The 26,240-nt window shown below is 49.7% G+C and overlaps 1 protein-coding gene across 4 annotated transcripts in view; it reads right to left on the reverse strand.

Moving 5' to 3' along the window:
• Nucleotides 1-26,240, reverse strand: part of ASTN1 (astrotactin 1) — a 188,125-nt gene that overhangs the window by 83,402 nt on the left and 78,483 nt on the right. Inside the window, exons 3-8 of one of the 4 annotated variants that reach the window (XM_043520869.1) lie at nt 19,910-20,303; nt 18,292-18,465; nt 17,583-17,690; nt 12,449-12,622; nt 11,709-11,876; nt 6,131-6,215 (exon numbers count right to left, since the gene is read on the reverse strand). In XM_043520869.1, coding sequence (XP_043376804.1) covers nt 6,131-6,215; nt 11,709-11,876; nt 12,449-12,622; nt 17,583-17,690; nt 18,292-18,465; nt 19,910-20,303 — 1,103 coding nt within the window. The remainder of the gene's footprint in view (nt 1-6,130; nt 6,216-11,708; nt 11,877-12,448; nt 12,623-17,582; nt 17,691-18,291; nt 18,466-19,909; nt 20,304-26,240) is intronic. The other 3 variants (XM_037907690.2, XM_043520870.1, XM_037907689.2) reach the window with 3 other exon arrangements.

Below are 26,240 nucleotides of genomic sequence, written 5' to 3' on the forward strand. Positions count from 1 at the left end.
TAGACCTTTAATCGTTTTTGTTGCTCTTCTTTGTACCTTCTCCAATTTGTCCACATCTTTCCTGAAATGTGGCAGCCAGACCTAGACACAATACTCCAGTTTACACCTAATCAGCGCAGAGCAGAGTGGAAGGATTACTTCTTGCTTACAACCTTCCTGCTAATACATCTCAGAATGATGTTAGCATTTTTTTTGCAGCAGTGTTACACTGTTGACTCATATTTAACTTGTGATCCACTATGATCCCCAGATCCCTTTCTGCAGTACTCCTTCCCAGGCAGTCATTTCCCACTTTTGTATGTGTGCAACCAATTGCTCCTTCCTAAGTGGAGTATTTTTGCATTTGTCCTTATTGAATTTCATCCTATTTTCTTCAGATCATTTCTCTAGTTTGTCCAGATCATTTTGAATTTTAATCCTATTCTCCAAAGTACTTGCAACCCCTCCCAGCTTGGTATCGTTAGCAAACTTTATAAGTGTACTCTCTATGCCATTATCTAAATCACTGATGAAGATATTGAACAGAACTGGACCCAGAACTGACCCCACTTGATATGCCTTTCCAGCTTGACTGTGAACCCCTGATAACCACTCTCTGAGAACGGTTTTCCAATCAGTTATGCACCCACCTCATAGTAGCTCCATCTAGGTCGTATTTCCCTAGTTTGTTTATGAGAAGGTCATGTGAGACAGTACCAAAAGCCTTGCTCAAGTTAAGATATATCATATCTACCACTTCCCCCCATCCACAAGGCTTTTTACCCTGTCAAAGAAAGCTATTAGGTTGGTTTGACACAATTTCTTCTTGACAAATCCATGCTGACTGTTATTTATCAACCTATTCTCTTTTTGGTGTTTGCAAATTGACTGCTTAAGTATTTGCGCCATCTTTCTGTGTACTGACATTAAACTGACTGGTCTATAATTCCCTGGATTGTCCTTAATCCCCTTGTTATAGCTTGGCACTATATTTGCCCTTTTCCGGTCCTCTGGAATCTCTCCTGTCTTCCTTGACTTTTCTAAAATGGCTCAGGTAAGAACATAAGAACGGCCATACTGAGTCAGACCAAAGGTCCATCTAGCCCAGTATCCTGTCTTCCGACAGTGGCCAATGCCAGGTGCCCCAAAGAGAATGAACAGAACAGGTAATCAACAAGTGATCCATCCCCTGTTGCCCATTCCCAGCTTCTGGCAAACAGAGGCTAGGGACACCATCCCTACCCATCCTGGCTAATAGCCATTGATGAGATATCTCCTCAGTCAGCTGCTCGAGTATTCTAGGATGTATTTCATCAGGCCCAGGTGACTTAACCTATCTCTATGCAGAATCCATCAAGCATTCTGGGCCCCACACAAAGCCATGTAATTATCTCCCCATGCTGGAGCATTTCAGAATAGCTTGAAAACGGGAAGGCATCGGCTTCTGAAGGTTTGTGCCTTTATTTATGCAAATATATGGAAATGAATGCAAATCTGCAATCCTTTAAGGCCAAAAGGATTTGGGCAGGTATGGAGGAGGGAGAGATTCGCAGACAGCAATGGCAGAAAGGTAATGCAAACAGACATGACCCTGGAGATAGTTGCATGGCATTACAAGAAAACGAAATAGCCAGTGCGACCACTGCAAGGGGAGGAGATGGCTAATAGTGGGACACAGTGAAGGCAAGTGCAACTCCCTCTTGTCTATTAAAACAGGAGGAAGAGCTCATCCTGCTGCTGAGGAGGGAGTGTTGATCCCACAGGGCTACCACTCTTGTCTGGCAGGTGGGGAATCCACAGCGGGAAGTGCAGGTGCTCGGTCAGTGGCTTAACCAGGACCAGCACTGGTCAGGGAGAAAAAATGACCCACCTGGAAGTCCCCTATTCCAGTGTTTTTCAAAGTTCGGGTCACGACCCATTATTGGGTCATGGCATGTAAGGCACTGGGTCACCTTGCTCAGCACCTAAGGACCCTTGCGGCTCTGGTCAGCACCGTTTAATTGGGACATTAAAAGTCCTGTCAGGGGTGCTGCCCAGCGAAGGCAGGCTAGTGCCTACCTGTTCCAACACCGCGCTGTGCCCTGGAAGTGGCCAGCAATAGGTCCATCTTCTAGGCAGGGGGCCACAGGGCTCTGCGCACTGCCCCCACCCCAAGCACTGGCTCCGCACTCCCATTGGCTGGTTCCCGGCAGGCAAGAGCCATGCGGAGCCTCCACCTAGGAGCCAGACCTGCTGCTGGCTGCTTCCAGGCGCAGCACGGTCCGTGGTACCAGGACACGCAGGAAGCCTGCCTCTGCACCCTGGCTGCACTGCTGACCAGGAGCCGCCAGAAGGAAGTCCACACCCCAACCCCGTGCCACAATCCCCTGCCCCAGCCCTGAGCCCCTGCCAACCCGGAACCCCTCTTGCACCCCAAGCCCCTCATCCCCAGCCCCAGCCCAGAACCCTGACCCCCTCCCACACCCCAACCCCCTGCCCCAGCCCAGGGCCCCCTCCCACACCCTGAACCCCTCATTCCGAGCCCCACCCCGCAGCCCAACCCTCTGCCCCAGCCCTGAGCCCCTCCCACACCCCAAACCCCTCATCCCCAGCTCCACTGGGTCACGGGCATCAACAATTTTCTTCAACTGGGTCCCCAGAAAAAAGTGTGAAAACCAGTCCCATATTCATCTCCTCTAACGGAAAATCCAGCTGGCCGCCCAAGGCTAGAGGAAGGAAGCACAAACATTTAGCCAGTTAGACCTGCTTGGGGACCTGAGCTCCTTTTGGATAGATTTCTTCACTTGTGCCCTTTGCTCAGCCCTGTCTCCACAAGGCCACACAATGGCAATACCTCCCACAACAGCTCACACGTTTTTGTGGTGGGCCTTACACAATGGTGGCTCTCTTTAGTCACAGATTTCAAGGCCAGAAGGAACCATCTGATCTGATCTCCTGTATAGCACTAGCCAGACAACTTCCCCCAAATAATGCATAGAGCAGATGTTTTTTAAAAAACATCCAATCTGGATTTAACAATTGTCAGTGATGGAGAATCCACCCTGACTCTTGATAAATTGTTCCAATGGTTAATTACTCTGACCATTAAAAATTTACACCTTATTTCCATCTGAATTTGTCTAGCTTCAACTTCCAGCCACTGGATCATGTTAGACTTTTCTCTAAACTCTAATTTATCAATGTCCTTCTTGAATTGTGGACACCAGAACTGGTCAGTGCTCCAGCAGCACTCGCACCAGTGCCAAATACAGAGGTAAAATAACCTCTGTGATCCTACTCTAGATTCCCCTGTTTATGCATCCAAGGAATGCATTAGCCCTTTTGGCCCCAGCTTTGTACTGGGCGGTGGATAATCAGCTGATTATCTACCAAGACAGGTTTTCAAAGTCACTGCTTCCCAGGATAGAGTCCCCTGCGGGCTCCTAGGGTTCCTGGTGAGTATGGCCTACGTTCTTTGCTCCCAGATGTATACATCTGCATTTAGCCAATTTAAAATGCATATTGTTTAAAGGCCTAACATTTTGTTTTGACAGAAAGAAAAGAACCAAGACGTACAGGACCAGAGCTTCAGCTTTTTGGCTGCGATGGAGCTACATTACTGATCCACACCAGCTGAGGATCTGGACCTTAGACTCCAAAACTGGGGAGGACAGGGGAGGTCCACTGAACATTGAGACACAAACGAACGTGTTTGGAAAACTTTGACTTAACTGAAACCCGATTTTTTGTTTAGCTGAAAACCAAAAACACTTTCGCAGTTTAGCCGCTAAGTACTAAGACCTGCAGCAAACTGTGTCTGTCTCATTCTTTTCCCCACAACACAGTGATCAGGTGTCTAATTGGACCAATTTTCAGCACACTTGAGCAGCTCTCATAATACACTGGAAATTCTGCTGTCCGGCACTGCTCTGAGATGCCCACATCAGCAACTCTGAAAACCAGGCTCCCGCCACTCTGATGTAATGCAATGTAGGCAATCAGCCCCATCTCGCTTTCAGCGTTGCCAGTTCACTTTTTTCACGCAGCTCTGCACTGCAAGTTATTTTCCCTCAGATTCATTAGCTTGCATTTTCCCAGACTGCATCTCATTATGTTATTTCTTAGCCGTGATTCTAATCTCTCTGGGTCCCTCTCTGTTCATTATCTCTTCCCCCCGGTGTTCAAAAACACCTCTTGGTTTCATAGCATCTGCCAATGCTTTTTCATCCCCTTTTCCAGAGTGCTGAACTAGAGAGGGGAGGATGGTCTTGTAGCCATGGCAGTGAAGAGGGATGCTGGAGAGCTGCCTCCCTCAGTCACCCTGGACTACTCCAGGACACTGTAACAAACCCATGGTCTCCTCGGGCTGCACGGATATCACAGTGCCACTCAGCATGGCTCCCTAAAACTTTGTGGCAGCAGGGACAGAACTCGGAACCTCTAGCAGCACAGAGACCAGCCACTTGAGCTCAAAGGAGAATTTCCAGTCAGTACCCCTCTATCTTCTCCATAGGCTGCCGCCATCCACTAGAGGGCAATGGAGTCACACACATTAACCGTTAGCGCCACCAGCAGAATCGGCCACTGTTAATTAATCAACAGGGCAAACCCCAAAGGGAGGAGTTGGGGGTGCTCAGCAGCTCTCTGGGTTTGGCCCAAGGCTAGCCGTGCAGAGCCTTCACCCGCTGCTCTGTTCTCATCCCATTTAGCAGAGATCAGTGGTTCCCAAACTCATGAGCAAGATCACAGCAATGCTCACCGGCCTGCCACGGTGATAGGAGGCTACAGTATAAAGCACACTGCTGTCCTTGGATCAAATTTGTTGTTGATTATTACTGTTAATTGAAAATGTTAAGTCGAGACAGAACCACCACCCTTGCAATAAGCCACTGGACCCCACTCCCAAATTCTGTGCATCGCCGTTCCCCTGACCTTATGTTTGAGGTGCGTTCAGTTCCCATGACAGTATTCCAGGGTCCCACAGTTTCACAGCCAGAGAATCTACCCGTTGCCACAGAGATATTGTCCCAAATCTCAGCATTCATTTAATAAAACATGTTTCTAGCACTAGTGTTTGCCAGCGTAACATTCCAAATGTGAGCGGAGTGCAGGGCGATAGAATGTGGTTGGCAGATAATGGGGTTTAGAAAGGTGTTGAACAATTCTATTAATCTCACTGGGCTGTCTGATCTGAAACTTAACAATCATCATTTCAGTGTCAATATTGTTCACTCCCAATCGTTTGTGCAAAAATACCCAGCTAACCTGCTTCTCTCCCGACCTCCAACTGCCTCCCACCCCTTCCTGGATGCCAGCTGTGCCCTAGCCAGCTGACAACTTCCACAGTGCAGCTATAAGCCAGCAGCACAAAGCTCCATGGCAGGCTGAAAATTAACAGGTGGCATGAAACACACTGGTCCAGATCTTCAGCTGGTCTAAACAGGCACCAGCCGAGGATTCGGCCCATTGAATGTAAAACAAAAATGAACCGCAGGAGTTCTGCACAGACTGGGTTATTCGTTTTCATATTTAATTAAATATAAACATCTCTCTTTTTTTTATTTACCCTATTGCAATATTTCTATTCTGTTGCACTCCAGAACCCCAAGGCCTTTGCAACAGAGCTTAGATCCAGCTTGCTGCAGACTACACAGACCTTGACATTACTCTTCTCCAGGCTAATTTCCATTCATTCTTCCAAGAAGATGTCATGCGACAGACACTGTAGCAAATGCTTTGCTGAACCCCAGATACTCTACACGATGGCCATTGTGTTCCCACTGTCCGCTAATTGTCTGACTCACTCAGAAAAACTCACCATGTTTGTCTGGTAGGTTTTGTCCTTTATAAAGCCCATCCTGCCTATTTCTCATGATTGTAACCCTGTAAATGCACTTTCCAAAAGTCTGGACCAAATGAAAGTAACCACGGAACGTGCTAACCAAATAAGTTTCTTTATCTGCCTCTAGTGGCCAGATCCCATTAAGCAGCGTACAAATCTACCACTGCTCCCAAGCCTGCTGGTCCTTTAGCTCAAGCAGTAGAGACTCTTGCTTTTAGATCCAGGGGCACGTGGCTCAATCCCATCGACCACCCATCCATGGGGTTGCCCCAACAGGGAACGTTCATAAAGTCAGGAGAATTTTTTGCTATTTGTGGACATCAGACTTACCCCTGGTTCGTGCCCCACTCGTTCCGGATGCAGAGATGCTTGTGCACCGGGTCCTTCATGTAACCCTCATAGCAAAGGCACTCACCTAGGAATGGAGGAAGGCAAAATAAGAGAGAACGAATTCTACTTGCCACTGCTGGAGACAGGCTACTAGACAAGATGGACCAAGGTCAGATCCTGTGCTCCGAATGAACCCTGCTAATGGGAGTCTGTGGGCTCCAGGGGGGCTCACAACAGGCAGGGTTATTACATCAGGAAATCCCACCTCCATGTGCCAGAGGCTGAAGTGCACAGATTGTGTAACTGCATTAACTCCCTTCCTCCCGGAGATCTACAGGTGGTGCCATGGCAGTGGCGGAGGTGAGCCCTCACACCAAATACTGTCTCCTCTTCTCCTCCCTCCAGACCTTGCTACAACAGTCAGCGGCAGCCTCCAACCCCTGGTCTAAAGGCTGGGAGCTGGTGGTTGTACAAAACCAGCCCATGCTCAGAGTAGAGTTCAGAACACACCCCCTTCCCTGTCCTCGATGGCCTCTTTGGGGCATTCCCCAGGACCATAATTAGGGAGCAGCTCTTGCACTTCCTTGAGTATGGTGAGTATAATTCACACCATTTATTACATTGGCTGTGCAAGGGGGGGAACGCTCCTTTCTTCCTTCACACACGCACAGACACACAGTGCAGCCACGTAAGGGTAGGCTGAATCTGGCTCTTGGTTAGTTAATATTTATAAAGTGCTTTAGGTCCCAGTCCAGCACAGCTCTTAAACACATGCTTAACTTTAAGGGCTTCACTGGGAATATTTAAGTGCTGAAAGCAAAGGACGTGCATAAATGCTTTGCTAGATCAGGGCCTTAAAGAAAAAAAAATGCTAAGAATCATTATTATGTGTTATAAACTCAGTGCACTGTCATGCAACAATGTAAATATGGAGAATTTCAGCAGCCAAGCATCAGGAAAATTCAAAATGAACATTCCCAGTGCACAATTATCTTGGTCAAATTGCAACAGCATATGTCCCACCGTGGTTTGGATTACTGTTTAGGCTAGTGCATTACACCTTACAAGATATATTCTATGCACCCGTGTCACAGTAGCTGTGGGAATATTTGACCAATACTTTCAAGCATCGGCGTCTAAAGTTAGACACCTAAACCCATACTTAGGCACCCAAATAAGCAGGCTGACTTAGAAAGGTGTTGAGCTTCTGCAGCAGCCATTGGCTTCCAGGGGATCTGGGGCTGCTCAGTTTCTCTGAAAAACAAGCTACTATTTAGAGCCCAGATTTTTAAAAGGTATTTAGGCGAAATCCGTGGATGTTAGGCACCTAAATACTTAGGAGGAGCTGGGCATAGTTGCCTAACCTGTCTTTAGGAAGCCAAGTTACATCCATTAATATTTGAATTTCCTGACTCGGACGCATTTAAATACTGAACTTTAATGTTATTATTTTGTTCCCTGTGGAATGGCCTTGCTTTTATTTTAAGTAAAAATGAAGCGTATGAATGGTGTCACAGTGAAGCAAAGCGCAGACGACTTGAAATTCCATATTGCTCATGCGCTCTCCAGTATTTCTTGCCTCTGATCAGACCAGAAGCCCTAAAAGGACAGGCTCTATCCCGTGCTATTTCAGCACTTCCGCCTCCTAGGTGAAATTCACTCCTGCAGAAGTCCAGCATGATGCCCACCATCATGGTTGTACCTGGGGATTGAACCAGGGACCTCCAGAGCTAAAGCATGAGCTAAAAAAAGCCTTGCAGCTAGAAGCTGTAGAAGATCCTATTCTCTGTGGATCAGGTGCAGAAGGGAACATACACACCAAACAGTGGGTTACACAAGAAAAGATCTATGCACCAGACCACTTAAGCTCTGAGGGGTGGATGAGCTTCATGCTGGCTGACTGCGAGTGGGAATTTCATCCCCTTTAAATGACAGAACCCAGAATGGCAGAGACCTCACCAAAAAGGTTTCTTTCAGCTTGGGGCAAAGACTTTGCCTGGCTACTCTAGCCCAATCCGTTTGCAGCCTGCTGCGCTTAAAAAGCCAGCTTTCGTGCTAACAGATACCCTGCGTGCAGCATCACTGGGCTATGTGGGACTGCACAGGGGACAGAGCAGGGCAGCGTACGGTCCAAAGACTAGAGTCCGTCGGGACAGCCTCCTGCTCTTAAAGGGCCACACGCCTTTATAACACAGATGAGAGAACGCTGAATTTTTAAGACCCGACCCCAAGGAGGCTGATGACTCCCTATGCAGGGGCTGCATCTGCTGTGACAGATGGTTGTGAACACATGGAACACTGATTCTGGAGCAAGCACAGACTCCCAGCAGGGGAGCAAGTGGATATTACAGAAGACGACACAAACTGTGCGCAGGTACATGCTGGCCAGAGGGAAGAGACTGTCCCAGCTTCTGCAATGACTCAAGCCCGTGCAGCCCTGCTGGTGTGGTGCTGGGGTGGACAGCAGTGCCGAATGTGTCCTATGGCCCAGAAAGGAAGGATCATGTGGCTGAGACACTGTACTGCAACTCAGGAGACTGGCTCTGCCGCAGACTCTCCGTGCAACCTTGAAACTGTGAAATGGGGAGATCAGGCTTCTTTTCTCAGATCTATTTAAACAGTAAGCCTGGTGGGGTCAGGACTGGCTCCCATTATGTGTTTGTACAGCTCCTGGCACAATGGGGCCCTGATCTTGATTAGGACCTCTAGTGCCATGGTAAGACAAAATCATCATAGAAGGAAGGTGAATTCTGCCCACGGATACTCCTAACTGCAGCAGCTCAAGTGGACAGGAGAGAAGAATGTGGTTCGGTGTTTGGAATGGGTTAATAAGCAGGCTGTGGGTAGCACAGGTGATCAGAGAGCAACACTGCAGGTGGCGCGACTGATACTGGAAAACAGAGACCTTCATCTCTACACCACAGATTCAAGCCCACTCCTGGTCAGCAGGCACCAGAAATCCACGCTAGCTGATGGCTCTTCAGCTGCCTACACGAAACAAGCTGGTGGTTACAATCCAGTTCCTAGCATGCCAGTGCTCAGCCGGCTCTACCTGGGCCCCTCTCAGAGAGGCCGAGGCATGGAGGCTGCACTGCCATCCGCCCTGGCCGGGAGCGAGTCACAGTGCTGGAGAACTAATGCTTCCACTGCCCATCTGTTCCATGGCTAAATCTGCAGGGGAACCAGTTTGGCAGCTTGCCCCAGCACTACATCTACTCCGAACTGAAGGAAGAGATGTGGCTGGATGGAGTGATCCTGGAACACACCCAGAGCAGATAGCTCAGCTGCTCTCCATCGTAGTACTATGTGCCCTCTCGCTTACATATCCACACTACGCTCACATAAAATGAACGCTGGAAGGAAACAGGAGGGGAAAGCGTTCAGCTGCTGCCAATGGGCCCAGTGCTGCTGAAGTCAGCATAATGCCGTTTACACTGATCTGGCCCATGATAACATTCCTGCCAAAACATACAGTTCAGTGAGCAAGGAGATGCAGATCACCTCACGTTACAGATGAAAAACTAGAGTCACTCAAGTTACCCCAGTGTAAATCTGCAGCAAGTCTGCTGGAGATGGTAGCGATACTCCAGATTTACATCCACATCTGGAGCCTGAGATCTGAGTTTGGCCTCTAATTGCTGTAAAATGCTGTTCCATTTCGATCTGACAAGGAAAGGAAGGCAGTGACCTGTAAATCAGATGACACCCAACAGGGAAAACGAAGGCAGAGAAGCCATGTTTGAGAACGAAGCCAGCCGAGGCACAAGGGGAAAGGAGACACATTCCAGTAATCCCACCAGGACTGATCATTTCACTAGAGGGAAAAGCAAGGAACAGAGGCAACTGCAGGGACAGCAGGGAGGCCTGCTTCCCCGAGACAACGCTGGAAGCTGCAAAGCCAGGTGAGCTTAGCTTTCTATGGGCAGAGATCTGACAGAGTAGTGTCACGGGGCAGCATGCATGCTTGGGCCACACAGTGTGCAGTAAGACAGACGATTTTAAAAAAAAGACAATGACCCTATTGAATATTGATGCTCAGTAACGACAACAGACTCCCAAGCTCATTACATGCAGGCAAAACGTGATGGGGGGGAGGAGGATTGATGTTTTCACTGCAATGAAGGTGGAAGGACGGCGTCCCTCACCAGGGGAGAGCACGTTCCCAAAACCAGTGGCAAGAATAAACACCTTGGTGCACCTACAGCCTGGGCAACACTTAAAAACTTAGGTCAAGACAGCCATGGCACTCAGAGGTGTGAAAAGTCCATAGCCCAGAGCAATGTAGCCATGCCAGCCTAACCCAGGTGTAGCCATTGGGAGATGCAGAGAGAGGGGCGCAGGAACCAGTACCACCGCAGCAGGATCACAGCCATGAGCCAGGGAGCAGCGACCCGGCAGAGGAGCAAACTCCAGCTCATGCCCAGACAAAGCACCCACCGCTAGCACCCAACCAGGGTCAGGGCCCTGCTCCTCTTTGGATCCAGTTTAAATATTCGGTAACCTCATGTCGGGGACTGTGTTCTCTACCTATGACCCTATTCTTAGTCCAGCCCAGCAGGATGGACTATATGACCTCTTGAGGTCCCTTCCAGCCCTACCTTTCTACGATTAGACTCTGACATCTGCACTGAGCACAGCGTTGGTTCCATGCTGCGGGTCTCAATACAGGCAGCCACAGATGCCCTGGGTTCCCCCGCGCAGCGGTAGTTTGGTCAGTATCCCCGTATCCCTGCAATGGCATTGTGCCGGCTGGCGGACAGTAAACGACGCGTGCTGGTTATTTCACCCCGTTTTTGCGGGTGGGACCACTGCATCTATGCTGCACTTCCACCGCGACCACACCCAAATTCTTCCCCATCCTTTAGACATCCTGAGATCAGAGCTCTGCGTGGCCAAGTTACAGTTATAGGTGTAAGGAAACGGAGGAGGATCGAGGGCAAGCTATAGCCCCTGAGTGAGGGTTGCCATTCAATCCTTATCTCACCCTGCTGATCAGTGCTGCAGTTCTTATATATCTCTGGGGGGAGGAGGGGCAAGAAAATAGCATGCCGAGTTTCAAAGCGTTACATGGGGCTTTAGCCATACAACTGCCCTTATGTGGCATGAAAAACTCACCTGGGGAATGCATGGATTTCCCTCAGATGGCACAGACCCAGGGGTAACTGCAATCTCAGCCACTCCTTCACAAGCACTTTGGGAAAGGGGATGGAAAGAAGGGATCCCTTGCAGTAAATCATCAGTTAGGGGGACGGAGGGGAAGGAAAATCAGGGATCTAATTTAAATATGCAAATCACCGAACCCTTTTCTGACCTGGGCCACCAAGACCCAGCAAAGTCTCCAGGTCTGTGCCGAACATGTTAGCCACAAAACAAACAGGCTAAATGGACTATGTTGCTGGCACAGGATGCTTATCACACAGGCCACCAGCCTATAACGACTGAGTCTGCCCCTGTGCAGCCAATCTTCGGACCAGCTGGTAAATCCAGGGGGCCCATCTGAACCCGGAGAGATCAGCGAGCAGGAGCCTGTGCTGCTGGTGATGGAAGTTACCCTGGCCTCCCCGCCAACCCTGCCTACCGGTTTCTGGATCACACTGGTGTTCACACGGGTCAAGAAGCCGTCGGGCACAGAGGTCCAGTGCCCAGGGCCCGCTGGAGTTCTGTTGGGAGAACAGGATGACCTGGGCAGGGTTTAGCCAGTCACTGGCATCCAGTTGGCTGCCCTCCAGCAGGATAAAGCGGCTCCCTGCAAGAGAAACACCGGTTGGGAAGCCTGCGACACAGAACTCCCCGCAAACTAGTTTCAGACCCCAAGCTTCCCGCAAGCCAGTTATAGGCACCCCACAGGCCAGTTTCAATTATAACTGGAATAGCCCTTCCCCACACACGCAGCTCTGTGCTCGGAGGATGATGTCCCAGAACAGGGGCTCCCCTGGCCTGGCCCTTCCCCCTGTGGTGGCCCATGATTTCGGACATGGTTCCCAAAGAGCAGGCTCTCCTCGGCCATCAGCTTCACGATGAGTCCTGAAGGTTACCAACCCTCCAGGATTGTCATGGAGTCTCCAAGAATTAATCTTTAATTTAAAGATTAATCTTTATGTAATATGATGAAATCTCCAGGAATTCATCCAACCAAAGTTGGCAACCCTAGTCCTGACGTGATGACATTCGGCAGCATGATGTACCGTTCACCCGTTGTGATGCCAAGGGTGGGCAGCTCCATACCCAGCCAGATTGGCATTTCCCCTGGCCAACTCCCCCTGCCTGAGGGTCAGGGGGCAGAGCTGTGCGGGCGGAGGTGGGGGGGGGCGTGCTCACCGTCGGCAATGAGGTGCTCCGGGACGTGCAGGGTGATCTTGACGATGAGCGGGCAGCTCATGTGGGACGAGCACACCAGGCTGATCACGCAGCTGGTGACGCTGATCAGGGTCAGCGTGGTCTTGTTGACGGGACTTCTCGGCGAGCCAACTGGAACAGCAGCGAACAAAGAGACTGACGGCAGAGACATCAGAGCCACAGCACCAGCTGCCATCTCTAGCACACAATCCAAGGAGCTCCCTAGCTCCCCCACTCCCACCTCCTGATCAAACAGAGCAGAGAATACCAGAAGGGTTCATCTTCCCAAGGAAACCCTCACCTCTCAACCACCCTCACCACTTAGAGGATCAAAGGGATCACAACCCAGAGAGTTTGCGTTAGTCCCTGTCTTGTTTGGGGTGATGGGGGAGGGCAGCTTTGCTGATATCAAAGTGCTGTGCCCTGGAACTGCTTCCACAAGCAGCCAAGTTATTGGTTATTGGCCCATACATGTGCAGAGTCAAGTTCCCACAGGTAATGAACGGCACTCCACGGAGTGCCTAGAAGGCTGGTCGATCTGTCTGTATCTCAAACATCCGCTCAGAAGCGGCAGCCTCTGTCCGCCCCCGCAGTGTCAGGCATCCTGCAGTTTCTGACCTATCATCTCTCTGACAGTTGGCACAATGCCCTGGCAGGGGAAGAGGCAACTCTGGGCCGTGAGAACACTAGCACTATCAGACCTGAAGCTTTAACAGCCTGAGGCTTCACAGTTCTCAGAATCTTTCAGAGCTGTGCGAGCGGTCCTAAGGGCTGCAGGCACATAGGGCTCAAAAGATGCCGTTTTGCTAAGAGTCACAGGACCCATGTGGCTAGAGGAACCAGCTGGTTTGGCGTCACAATACAGAATGAGGTCTTAGGTGTATATAGCGCCTCTCACCCCAACGTACTTCACAAACTACACCACAGACCATTATTTCATCCCTGAAATGCAGTCACTTCGGGGAGGCAGCACAGCAGGAAGGTGGACAACCAGCACACTGCCCTACAGTGAGGGGAGCAGATGTTTTGGGAGATCAGTCTTTCCCTCCCACACACACTCTTCTGAAAAACACACTGGTCCAAATTCTGCTCTCATCCTCCTGACCGGAAATCCAGAGCAACTCCCGTGAGGTCATTCAATGGAGCCACTTTGGATTTATACACGTCAAAGAGGAGACTTTGGCCCATTATGTTTTTATGGAGGATCATTCTTCACTTCGTCAGCTGTCTGTATGTTACTGCACATATAACAGTTCAGGTCCTTTCCCAACACTGTTGTGTGCATCAATGCGTTCTAAAAGACCACTGTAAATGGCTTCTTTTTCCAGCAGGTCAGAGATACATGGCTGAGTATTCAGTAAAAAGAAGAGAAGTAGAGTATTCCATTGGTTTTTCTTGCTGGTAATTTTCTTGGATTCAGTTCGCCATGAATAGGCGCCACGAGATCTTTAACGTCCAAGGCTTTTAATCTCTCATCTGAAGGACTCATGCTCTGAGAAAACTTGTGCTGAGTTCACCTGTCTCAGAAAGGTGAAAGACTGAGGCAGCCTGTGTGGGGCCCCTTATCAAAGGGACCTGCCTCAAATGATTCCTGCTCTGAATTTGACCTGCTGCATCTTTAAATTGCTACAATCCGGTGGTGAATACGGTGAAGCTGACCAGGCACATGCCAGGGTATGCTAGTAGCCTCCGCGCCCATCACCAAGGTATCTTATGGAAGTTTTAGTCTAGAACTTTTCCGAGGAGGAAAGAGAAATCAGTTAATTAACAGAGCCTAGACGGGGATTTGCTTGCAATGGAAGTGAAGACTTAGGCTCATCCAGTGAGTGGACTGAAAGGCTGCGTGCTCATTTCACAAGTTCAGTTGTCCCAAGAAGAAAATAAAAGAAGAGGAAAATGCCATGACTTTAGAAACAGTCAGAGATATTTGCCTGTGTATTCAGCGAAAGGAAGATAAGGAGAAAATACCCATCAACAAACAGCACTTCTGCATTCCCAACTTCAGCGCATTCTCTCATCAGGAAGCTCTGGAGACCCGAAAGGAGTCTCAACCCAAAACTTGTGAATCTCGCCCATCCCCGTCCTGGCTTGTGAAACAGTCAGAAGCAAACGGCACCGGTCCTGACTGAAACCGCCAATGCCTCATGCAGAAAAGGAATTTTCCCTTCCTCCTTCAAACGTGCAGTAGCCCGACCAATCCACCCTGGACACTTTAGTCCAAGTCAACTACTACCCAGCATCAGACCTCCTGTTCCTGAGCTAGCTCATAGAGAAGGTAGCAGAAGGCTGACTACTAGGTAATCTAATCTTCTAGACCCAGCACAATCTGGATTCAGGCCAGGACATGGAACTGAAGCCACTTTAGCAGCACTGATGGAAAATCTCCTGCTGTCAATGGAGAGATGGCAGACATCCATTCTCATCCTCCTGGGACCTCTCCACAGCATTTGACATGTGGACCATGAGATTCTGCTGTCCTGCCTGAGAGGTGTGGCAGGGTTCCAGAGTAATGCACTAGGATGCTCTGGGTCCTTCCTGGAGGGAGGCACCCAGCGAGACATGATGAGGAACTGCACCTTGTGATACTTCTAAGCCTGAGTCTGTTTAAACCTGGGGTGTCACCCCCTAAGCCAGAAAGTGAGATGAGTCATTAGAGACAACTACCTGCAGGTCCTGGGATAGGCTTCATTCCATTCAACAAGGGTTCAGCCAATCCACAAGCAAGGACCCACCCAGGTGACCCCAAGGCACGTATACAAGCTCCTAAAGGAAGCAGGCTCTCCAGTCTGCTTGACGTCACTACCTGGCCAGAAACATTCCCACCGCTGGCAGTTTCAACAGACTCTCCCTGCTTCAGCACTTGGCTCCTGCTCTACCCATGCCTGTTTCCATGCCCCTACTCCAGCCTGCTTCTGCTCCTACCTCAGACGGCTGCCTGAAGACTCTGGCATACCTCCACCACCAGACCGCTCGCTTGTGAAGTTCCACCAGGACCTCTGGGCCTTTACATGCAACCACTAGGTGAACTGGTCAGATGACATGGACGCAAGTGCCGGCAATATGCAGATGACTCACAGCTCTACTTACCCTTCGCCACACATGACCACACTGCTGCCACCAATATGGCCCAGTGCTTGGATGAGATCAGCTCGTAGGTGAAGAACAGCTGGCTGAAGATGCACCTGAGCAAGCCAGAAGTGGGAAGAGGAGAGCATTATGAAGAGTTCAGAGCCACGGTGCTGTCTCCTTTGGTTCAAGGTACACATCCACAATTGGTCAGTTCAGTCCCTAGAGTTGCAGAGCTCCTGGATTCCTCGCTGATGCTAAGCAATCACACAGCAGCATCCATGAATAATGCTTCCTCCATTTCCAGTTGGCTAGGAGACTCCATCCCATCCTGGCAGACAATGACATGCTATTCACACCCTCATTACCTCTTGGCATGACTACAGCACTGTGATATACTTGGGCATGAAGCCTGCGGCACTTTAACGAAGCTCCACCTAGTAAAGACACCGTAGCGCATCTCCTCATCTTCAGAAACACAAACTACCACGAGCACATCAAAGCTGTCCTCTACTCTCTACACTGGTTTACCAGAAAATAGGAAGTCAAGCTCAAGGTCCCTGTCCTTATCTCCAAGGGACTCCATGATCTGGGCACAGGACAGCTAAAGGACAGCTAAAGCTCAGGGATGCAGACTGTGGTCTACAACTCTATTCCTCAGGCACGCCGGAAGGCCCTATAAGAAGGGTAAAGCATGTCTGTGTAGCAGACAGAAGAGTCTTGGGCGCCAGTCTGAGACTGCAGAATGAACCGCCCCAGGAACTATGGACCATCACAAACCTCCCCACCTCCCACTCCAAGTCTTTGCCTGCCTTCTCTAGGACAAACACGGAGAAACGTGTATAAAAAACCCCCAAAAGCAACCACCTCACCAAACCAAGGAGTGTCCGCTGCACAGCTCTCCCACTGGGGAGAGGATGAGAGCACAAACACCACATGACAGATGTTAGTCACATTGTTGGATGCAATCTAAGAACCGACACAATAGAATAAAAGTTCAGGTGTCCCGAGGAGAGAACAGCAGGCCAAGCTGTGAGCATCACTGCCGAGGCTACAAAGGGTGCATTGCGGGGTGCGGAAGAGAATCTACAGTTCCCAAGAAAGAAGCTGATGGTAAGAGAAAACTGGTCCATCATTTTAGCTAGGGACAATGTTATTGGTTAACAGTACAGCCTCGTTTTACTTTGATATAGAAGGGTTGGTTTTTATAATAATTTCTCTTCCTTCTTTTAAGTCGGGCACAGCTGCCTTCTCTATGTTTGTATACAGCCCATCACTGGTGAGGTACAGTGTATTTATAGAATCCTTCCATCTGGTTTCCCCTTTGTGCGGGAGACGGTTTTATTAAAATAATAGCAGTAAGACACCGAACAGGGAGGCACAGGGGCTAACAAGCCAGGCTTTGAAGCCCGTTACTCATTAATATACAACAAATCCTGGGAGATGCCAGCAGCAAAATTTGAATCTATTTCATCCTCAGTTGCAAAGATCGCCCAAACAGCTCCATGCGGCCAGCGGACTGGCTAGGGACTAGAAATCAGCACTTCCTGATTCTAGTTGGAGTTTCAGCTCTGACCGCCATCACACCAACTATTCAATGGAAAATCATGCCCACAGCCGGTGTTCATGTAGAACCTACAACCTTGCACTTTTGCAGCACACAGCCATTTGAGGAAGCCTGATGAGACAAAACAGAACTCGGACATCCCCACAAAGAGGATGCCCTCCCAGTCTGGGTTACATATCTGGAAGGAGATGGAACTATAAGACTACTGGAATAGGGGTATTGCAACCAGACAGCTGGACTGACGGCCTAATCCTGGCCCCGAAGAAGTCAATAAGAGCTTTGCTAGTGACTTCAAAGGGATCAGGGTTTGTCCCTGAGCACTTACCTAACTCTCCATCTCTTCTCATCTTCACATTGGATATAGTCCTGCTATTGGAAAACACCCATAGACACAACCCGGGTCCAGCCCCTGCAGGAACATCTGCTTTCGATTCCCAACCTCCATTCTCCCCCACCTACACACCCACCCACCCACATGCATACCTCTGCTGCGCCGCCTGCTCCGGGATGGGTCAGTATAAAACGTCAGCTGGGGGTCGTTGTCAGCCTCTGTCCCAGAATCTCCTTCGGGGTTCAGAAATGCTGAGCCAGCTACAATTAACAGATGACAGAACCACTTCCAACAATCGCACTTTTTCCCCGTCCTCTGCCCCCATCATAGCCACCTGCCGTCTCTCATTGCTGTTGTTACTTGCACTGCCAGAAGTGCCAGAGATCAGGGCCTCGTTGCGCCAGGTGCTGTACAAATGCACACTAGGAGGCAGCTCTTGCCCTGAGGAGCTTACCATCTAAATAGACAAGGGGTGGGAGGGGAAACAGAGGCACAGACACCTGCCCAGGTGACCCAACCTCAGGATCTTTTGAGCTCTGTCCACTGCTATCACCAATGCTGGCTCTTAAGCGGTCAGAGGGTGTTGCTATGGGGAACACAAAGTGCTCCCTTCTCCCACAGAGGAAAATCATGAACTCTGCCTTGGGGACCTGCCCTGTTTGCAGTCCTCTGTTGTAGATGGACAATGCTGGTATTTGTACTGGTGGAGCCTACTGCTGCCGGAAACTGGGGGACTGTGGCTTTGCCTGCACGCGCCAGATGGGGTGGGAAGGCAAAATCCCCGATGCAGACAAGGCCTGAGCTCCACCAGTGAACAGAACTCCCCACTGCCGCCCCCAGCCCCGGGGAGCCACAGGGTACCTCGCGCTTTGTTATTGATCCGCTTCCGCTGGCTACTGGAGGTATGAGACAACAGGGTAGCCTGCTGGTGGTTGGAGTCCACGGGGCTGGTAGCGATGATGTTATCCTTGTACTTGTTCATCAAGGACAGCTTGGCGTTGTCGCTTCCTGAGCAGGAAGAATTTAAGGCAAAAACTTTCAGAGAAAAGACAAAAAAAGGAGGGAGAGAGAAAGAGAGAATTCATTTCTCAGGATCCAATTCCTTTCCCAGCATCTGGGCGAGAGCACTAGCAACACCTTGGATGGTGGCCCGGCCAGCGAAATTGACCAGGGTCCCTATGGAGGACAAGGGAACAGGGGCTGAAACAGGTTTCTTCCACTCTAAAGGTGCATGGGATGACAAAATTGGTTCAAACCAGGCTCTGGAGAGCCCTGTCCATTCCAAGCAGCAGCATGCCCACCTATTGCAGCTCCACCAGCCCTGCCAATGCATTGCTACCAGGGTGAGATCCAACAAGCAGGGAGAAACTCCTTATCTGGCCTGTAGCGTGGAGGAAGGGAAGTAATCACTTGGGAAGAGCCAGGGATGACAAGGAGGAAGGTTAAAAATCGCCCCATGAGATAAACTACCTCTTAGGCTGGGTGTTGGAGAAGCCCCAATTCATTCAGCGTCATCTTGAGGAGTCTGCAAATAGACAGGCATTCAGGCCCATCTGCACTACAGCAATAACTGAGTCAGGGGACCCTCCTTACAATATAGTTACCCCGACCCAGTTACAATACTATACAAGCTGTAGTGTAGATGAGACCTAACTGGGCCCCTCTCTGACCAGGCTAAGGGCTCGGGTTAAAATTTTTCAAAGCTGCGTAAGAGATTTCACTGCACAAACTGGGCAGGCAAATCCCTTAGGCAGCTTTGGAAATCTCATCCTTGGACTTCCCAGGAATACAGTTTAGATTCCACCTACACAACCTGTAGCCACTTTGCAACCTGATCAGGGGACAAGTATGTAGTCACTAGGTCTTATGATCCAAGAGAAGCCCCATTTGCATCAAGGTGGTATTAACACTGAAGACTACTGATGACACTTTAAACATCGACGTTAACTATCTCACTGCTGATCATTTTTTAAATGGACCCAGTGGTCCTGGGACTGTGGCTGGAGCTTGGGGATGAGGACAGAGCTGGGACAGAATACCACCACATTTTTCCCTTTCCATCTGACCCCTTACTGAAACCTCTGTTCAGGGAGAAGGAAGGTGAGGGCACAGAGATTCTTGTACTGGAATCAAGGCTCTGCATTTCAGCACCTCCTCTTATCTCTGCTATATCACATGCAGTGGAAGACGCGCTGCTAGATCTGGCTGCATGGAGGCCCCAAGCCGTGGCTACGAGAATACCCAGGGGAACATACTCACTGCCATCCCATGCTTAAGGGAACCCCAAATTAGGTTGTCCCACACGGCTCTGGGATCAAATCAAACTTGCACGGGGAAAGGGGTATTCTGTGTATATGTATTCCACTGTAGCCCAATGCCAGCAATACACACAGGGAGAGGACTTGGTTTCACTACTCAGCTGAGCCCACGCAAACAGGAACAGCAAAGCACACGGAGGGTAAACCTTTCGACCCCCAACCTGGCGTGAGATCCATGCCAGACTTCTCATTGCAGCCCTGCAGCGAATCCAACGTCCTGGTGACCTGGCTGGCGAAGTCCTCGCCGCCGTTCATGCACTCGCGCTGCAGGTGGTGACGCAGGTCAGTGATGTCGTACTCATAGCCGTCCAGGATGGGGGTCTCACGGATGCTCAGCGTGCCGCTGGAGTTGTGGCCTTGCACACGGGCGTTGCGCAGGCTCTCCCGCCCGTGACCCCCAATCAGGACTGAGGGGATGTAGTGGATTTCGTTGGCCGCCTCTGCGCTGGCACTTTTCTGGGGCTGCGGCACCCGGCGTCGCTTGCACCAACGCCGGCGGGTGTAGAGGATCATCACCAGGCACAGGATGGAGAGCAGCAGGGCAATCATCCCCCCCTAGGGAAGGGAACAGAAGCAGGGCTCAGAGCCACGGCGGGAGGCAGCAGAACTGCAGCCGGCCGCCGGGAGGCAGAGCTACATGGACAAGGAGATCAGCGGCTTCCACTCCAGCTGGATGGCCAGCGCGGCAGGGGACGCATGGCCTAGGGGGAGCGGCAAAGGGGACTGGACGACTTTCCCCTCTCACCCACTAGTCTGACTCCAGGCCAGGCTGAAAGTCACGCCCGCTGCTGACACTATAGTTCGGGGTCTTATACACTTAAAAGGTCAGGTATAAAAAAAAAAAAAATCGAAGCCCCGGCTTTCTTACAAGCCCTGCGGCTGCCGGGAGCTGTCACGTTTCCAAACGCAGCATAATGGTGCCTTAAAAATGCCAAATTCCTTCCTCAGCAGGCAGCCCTCCAACTACAAACACGGGCGCCAGGCTTGGGACTCTGCCCCACCAGGCTCTAGACACTGTCCTGCTGTATGTTCCACTCAAGGTGCAGGGATGGAGCACAGGGAAATCCTACTATGCCACGCCCCGAAGCGACCTCAGCAGATCTCCTCTCGTTATCAGACTGGGATCTCCAAGCACTTTGCAAAGGGAGGGTAAAGCAGATGGGGAAAACTGAGCCTACCGGCACGGACAGTGCCCATTTAAAACATAGGCCAGTTCCTCAGATGGTCTAAATCATCATAGCTCCATTCAATCGGGCAATGACAATATACACCAGCTGAAGATCTGCTCTTGGGGCCAAAATCACACCTGGAATAAGCAGGAGCAGCATCCACTGGGAGTTCCCTTCAATGGTAATTGTGCCTTCTTAGGCCAGGGAAAAACTGGGCTCTACATTTCCACAGAGACGCCACTGTTCCTGGCAGAGGCAACAGTCTGAATAATGCATGTGATAACGACAGCCGCTATTGTTTTAGTCCTTCAAACAAGCCTGTGTAATGGAAACGGTACTGGAGAAGATGGAAGAGGCAGAGCACCGTCAGGAAATCAGTGGTGTGGGATATAGCTCCCTAATAAGTAACAATCGTACGCAGCAGTTCTACCGTGCAGCTCAGCTGGGCACTTTCCAGAGGTGGGTCTATCCACAGGAGAGCTGGGGAAATGGCAGCAAGAAGAGGTGCAGCAACCTGCCTATGATCACACAGTGAGTCGATAGCAGAGACAGGGATAAAATCCAAGTCTCCTGACACCTGGTCTCCCACTCTCACTACGAGGTAATATTTAGCACTGATCGCCTGCTTTCCAGACTGCATTTCAGAAGGGCTCAGGCTTGGCCTCATTCTGCTTCCACTGAAGCCAACGGTGAGGCAGGCCACGACGGAGCGCTTTACAAAATCCCACTCTATATAACTACTCAGAGTGGGGTACTTTGGTGCCCCAGAATACGGACCCAGATCTTACAGTCCAGTGCGACTGGAACAGTGGCCACCATCCGAGCACCTCCTTGTGGCCAGGGTGCTTCTGCAGCCCATTTTCCCTTTCCTCAGGGCTGCTTAAACACACACCACACAGTCTCTCTCATCTGCTCACACCCCTTCTTAGCACCTGGTTTCTTATTAACACAATGTTCCAAAAAACACAACAATAATCTTCCACCTAGATTTAAGCTGGGCACACACCCTCCTCCCTGAGGTGCTGCCCCTTCCCATCGTCTGGGCAGCTGGAGGAAAAGCAGGGTCTGGTCTTTCGCCTTTGCCTTCTCCCAAAGGAAAAGCAAACCTTTCAGCTGGGACTTCTTACCCAGCCCCAACTCTCTTCCTCGGGGACCATGGCAGGAGATCCTCGCTCCCTCTCATTTCTGTCCGTAGTTCCCCTTCTAGCTCTGTCACCACTGAAATTCCCCCGACCCTTTATAGCCCCGGTGCCCGGCCCCGCCTTCTTACCTGGCTCAGGTGGGAGCACCAGCTCTGGCACAGAGGCGCTGGACCTATGTTAATCACAGGGACCAGCCACCCCGTGACATAGACACAGGATGTATGAGTGTAGGAAATGGGGAGTGGGGGCTGAAGGAAGACAGGACCAACAGCACAAGATCATGATCCTTTCAGACATTAACACATTACACTGCCTGCCATCCCAGTGAGACAACCTGCTACTTGAGCTAAAGGGGAACTCCCTTAACTACTGGTAGTAGTCGGTCCCTTATCCTTTCTGTGGAGAAGGTCAATGGGAGCAGAGTTGGGACTGGTTAAAGATTTCCTCCAGGCCCCACTGGAATGGACCTTGAATTTCTTTCACTTGATTTAGCTGTTTGGGTGAGGTGAGGCAACATGGGGTAGCAGAGTGAGCTGGATCCCTGAACTCCTGGGTTCTGCTCCCAGCTCCGTCACTAACTCAGTGTCTGATCTTGGGCAAGCCGCTTCGCTGTTATGCCTCCCCCTCCCCGCATCTGTAAAACGAGGCTAGTGCGTACCTGCTATGTATAATGTGCTGACTTGGAGTGAATGAATTCCCATGTGAACTAGAATGTATCTTTTAGACAAAACCATCTGAGGGGGATTTGTGGTGGGGGATAATGCGACTGTCCATTTGGGGTCCTTTGCTCTATGGAGCTGTACGTTTTTGTGCAGCACCTCGAGTGCTGCGTAGTGCTTTGTAAATGTGAATAAATACATCTAATCCCATTTACCCTCAGAGATGCCAGAGTAATTGTGCGGAGGGAGGGGGGATTTCTTGGCTCATTTGAAATGGAAGGAATTCTTGGCAAAAGAAAATAAAGAAAAGACTCTGTATCACAACCCTGCATCAGCCAGCAGAGGCTGCGATCATCAAAACATGGAAAGTAGCATATAAATCACAAAACCCCCAAGAGCCTGGCTTCGCCTCATAGGGAGCTTTCATTCAAACGCAAGAGTAAGCTACTGAAAAAGAACCAAAATTGAAACAGTCCTTAAATCATGTTGATGTATTTTAGTATTAAATCATTTTGGGGTGCCCTTTTTTTTTTTTTAAAGGAAACAGAACGTTCATGAATAGAGTCCAGCTGTCGGCTCGGGGGAGCGAAATCCTGTACTTATAATCCACAGGACTGGTACAGAACAGACAGATGATAGCGCAAACTCACCCACTCAATGGATCAATCTTAACACTGCCCAAGACAGATAAGACTGCAGTCCGTAGGTGCTGGTTAGACACTATGGCCTCAATTCAGCCAAGCCCTTCCACTTGACTTTAAGCATGTGCTAAAGTCCAGCCTCCTTCAACAAAACACTTCAGCCTGTGCTTAGTTCCAATTGACTTCAAGGGAACTTAAAACACACACTTAAAGTTAAGTGCAAGCTTTAAATGTTTTGCTGAATCAGGACGGTAGGGCCAAGCGGAGCCAGCTTTGAAGCAGTTACCTGAAAGCGAGGGAAACTAATAATCTTTATATATTTATTTTCATGTAGTCTTTGAAAGCAGAGATCAGATTTACTGTGGGCAAACGCTCCTACTGGCAAAGTTTTCAGTGCCCAGGTGGGGGAGGTAATATCTTTCATTGGACCAATACATCTGTCGGTGAAAGAGACAAGCTTTCGAGCTCACACTGAGCTCTTCCTCAAGTGACGTTTCCGGCTGGTTTGAGCACTAGCGCACTCAATCTTTGGAGACTGTCCCAGGGGCTCTTAGAGAAATTAAGTGTGTGACTTAACAAAAGGCAAGAGAAGACTGGATTGCTATTGACATTACAGTAGTGCCTAGAGGGGCCAACTGAAATCAGGGTCCCATTGCACTGCGTGCTGTACACGCACAAAGTGAAGCCATGTCTGCATGGGGCAATTTTTATTGGCAGAATTTTGTCAGTTTAATCATACTGGTATAACCATAGCAATGGAATCCTGCTGGTAAATCTCCCTGTATAGACAAGCCCTTCAAGCCAGTCCCTGCCCCAAAATGCTCACAATCTACCCAGATAAGCCAGACAAAGGGTCCATTGCTGCTGCAGTCCACAGATAAAGCTGGAGCGATAGGAGCTCAATTTTGCTGACTGTGCCAGTCCTCTAAATCTTGCATGCCAAGAGCAAAAAATAAATAAATGGGAGCCAGCTAACAGCTCAATGTCCATTCTTGGCCATTTTCCCTCTCCTCCTTTTTATGCAATAGGTGATCTTGATAAAATAAAATAATAACCATCATTTGCTCCATTAGGACAAAACATTAAGGGAATTATTGAATGAGCAACAGACGAAGCAGCTGGCAGAGTTCTCTAATGCCCATTACGTGTTAACCCTCTTTCATTCTCAGGATAATGGAGAAGTACTGACCCCTCCCTTCCTTCCAAAAAGAAAAATGTCTGCAGATTAAGCAAAGGAGCAGCCACTTAGAGGGCACTGCGGTTAGCTGGGACATAGCAGTCTCTCGGGGTTCCTTTTACTAGCCCCATATAGCCCTCACCATGTCACGTCATCACAGGGGTGGGCAACTGATCCCAGCAGAAGAGACATGGTACGCTGGTGCTTAAACATGGCATCTGATTCCTGAGTGGTCAGTGTGGTTCTGAGTTACTCATTAGCAAGGACATAACGGGGACTCACATTATGACACTTTTATGCTGCACTGGCCCATACAGTCTGGGGATCTGGCCGTTGGGGAATATACCCAGTGTGTGGGGGAACTTCCCCAGACAGCACAGAGCTGGCATAATGGATCTATGCCACCCCCTTGCAGGCCCCAGATCTATGCCACCCCCTTGCAAGGAGCAAGGGAGAGACAATGGGGCACAGCTGTAATGCCACTGCATGCTGGCTCTTCTCAGCTGCTGGAACTGTAATACGTTTAGTTGCATTATATCATTAGGCCACTAGGTGCCTCTCTGTGTTACACAGAGTTCAAACAGCATGCGGTCCCTGGTAAACAAGGGAGACAGAGCTGGTACTCAAGTTATGTGGAAGCCTGTTTCTAAACTGCCATTGCAGTTGTTTCCTTAAATTAACACTTTCTGTTCAAGAAAGAGCATAACCTCATCTGACATGACATGAGCAGCCCATTGGGTTCCCTAACTTATGCCTAAGAATTGGTAGAATCTTGGCTGGTTCAGAAGTTAGGAAGAAAAAGGTGGCATAAAGCAACATTTGCTCCTCCCCCACTTCCTGCACCAGTTGGAATTGAGAGTCAGGACCCTGCACTCCTTTTCAGGCATGTACAGGAATCCACTTCCGGTTCTATCTCCTACCAATGAATCCAGATTCCATTCCAGGTGGGCATGGGAATCTAGTTCTAGTTTCATCTCTTCTCAGTGGCTATATCCGGACAGCAGAGCAATGGTTGCTATAGAAATTCCTAAATTATGCAGAGCCTGAAGCGCTACTCAAATGTTGGCAATTTTAAAACACCCAGCCACAGGTCATTCTCACAAGTGGCTCAAAGAAATGGACTCAGTCGCCCAGCACCACCACTCTTTGCAACACAACTGAATTGGGAGGAAAAAACACTCAAAATTCAGTTTTAGCACACCACATTATTCTGGTTCCTGGCACAAGACCCTTTCCTAGGGTGTAAAGATGCTTCCAGGATGGAATTAATTTGGGGGAAGGGACAAGGGGAAAATAAATATTTAATTTCACATGTTGGTGTAATCATCACCACCATCACCACGAGGCTTTCTTCCTGTTCATTTGGTAATAATCATTTCCAGGGCTCTTACACTCGTCCGTTTTCCACCCTGGAATTTATTTCACCCCAGATATAACCATGACCCGTAAGCTGACATAGCCTCAAGTGGTCATTGGTTAATTCAAACCACACCAGCAGGAGAGGTGAAATATTCTCAAAACATGCAAGGTCACTTCAGACTGGCTTTCCTGCAGAATCCCACCCAATCAAGCTCTAGGGTAGAGCTCAAGGTTCCAAGCATTACATCATCAGAGCAAGCTCTCACTGGCTGATCCTGAGGGGGTGAACACTGTTACTACGCAACTGCTCATCATTAGATTTTCAAAACAAACCCTTCTAAGGTT

The sequence above is a fragment of the Chelonia mydas genome, chromosome 8 (genome assembly GCF_015237465.2).
Source record: "Chelonia mydas isolate rCheMyd1 chromosome 8, rCheMyd1.pri.v2, whole genome shotgun sequence".
Lineage (NCBI taxonomy): Eukaryota > Metazoa > Chordata > Testudines > Cheloniidae > Chelonia > Chelonia mydas.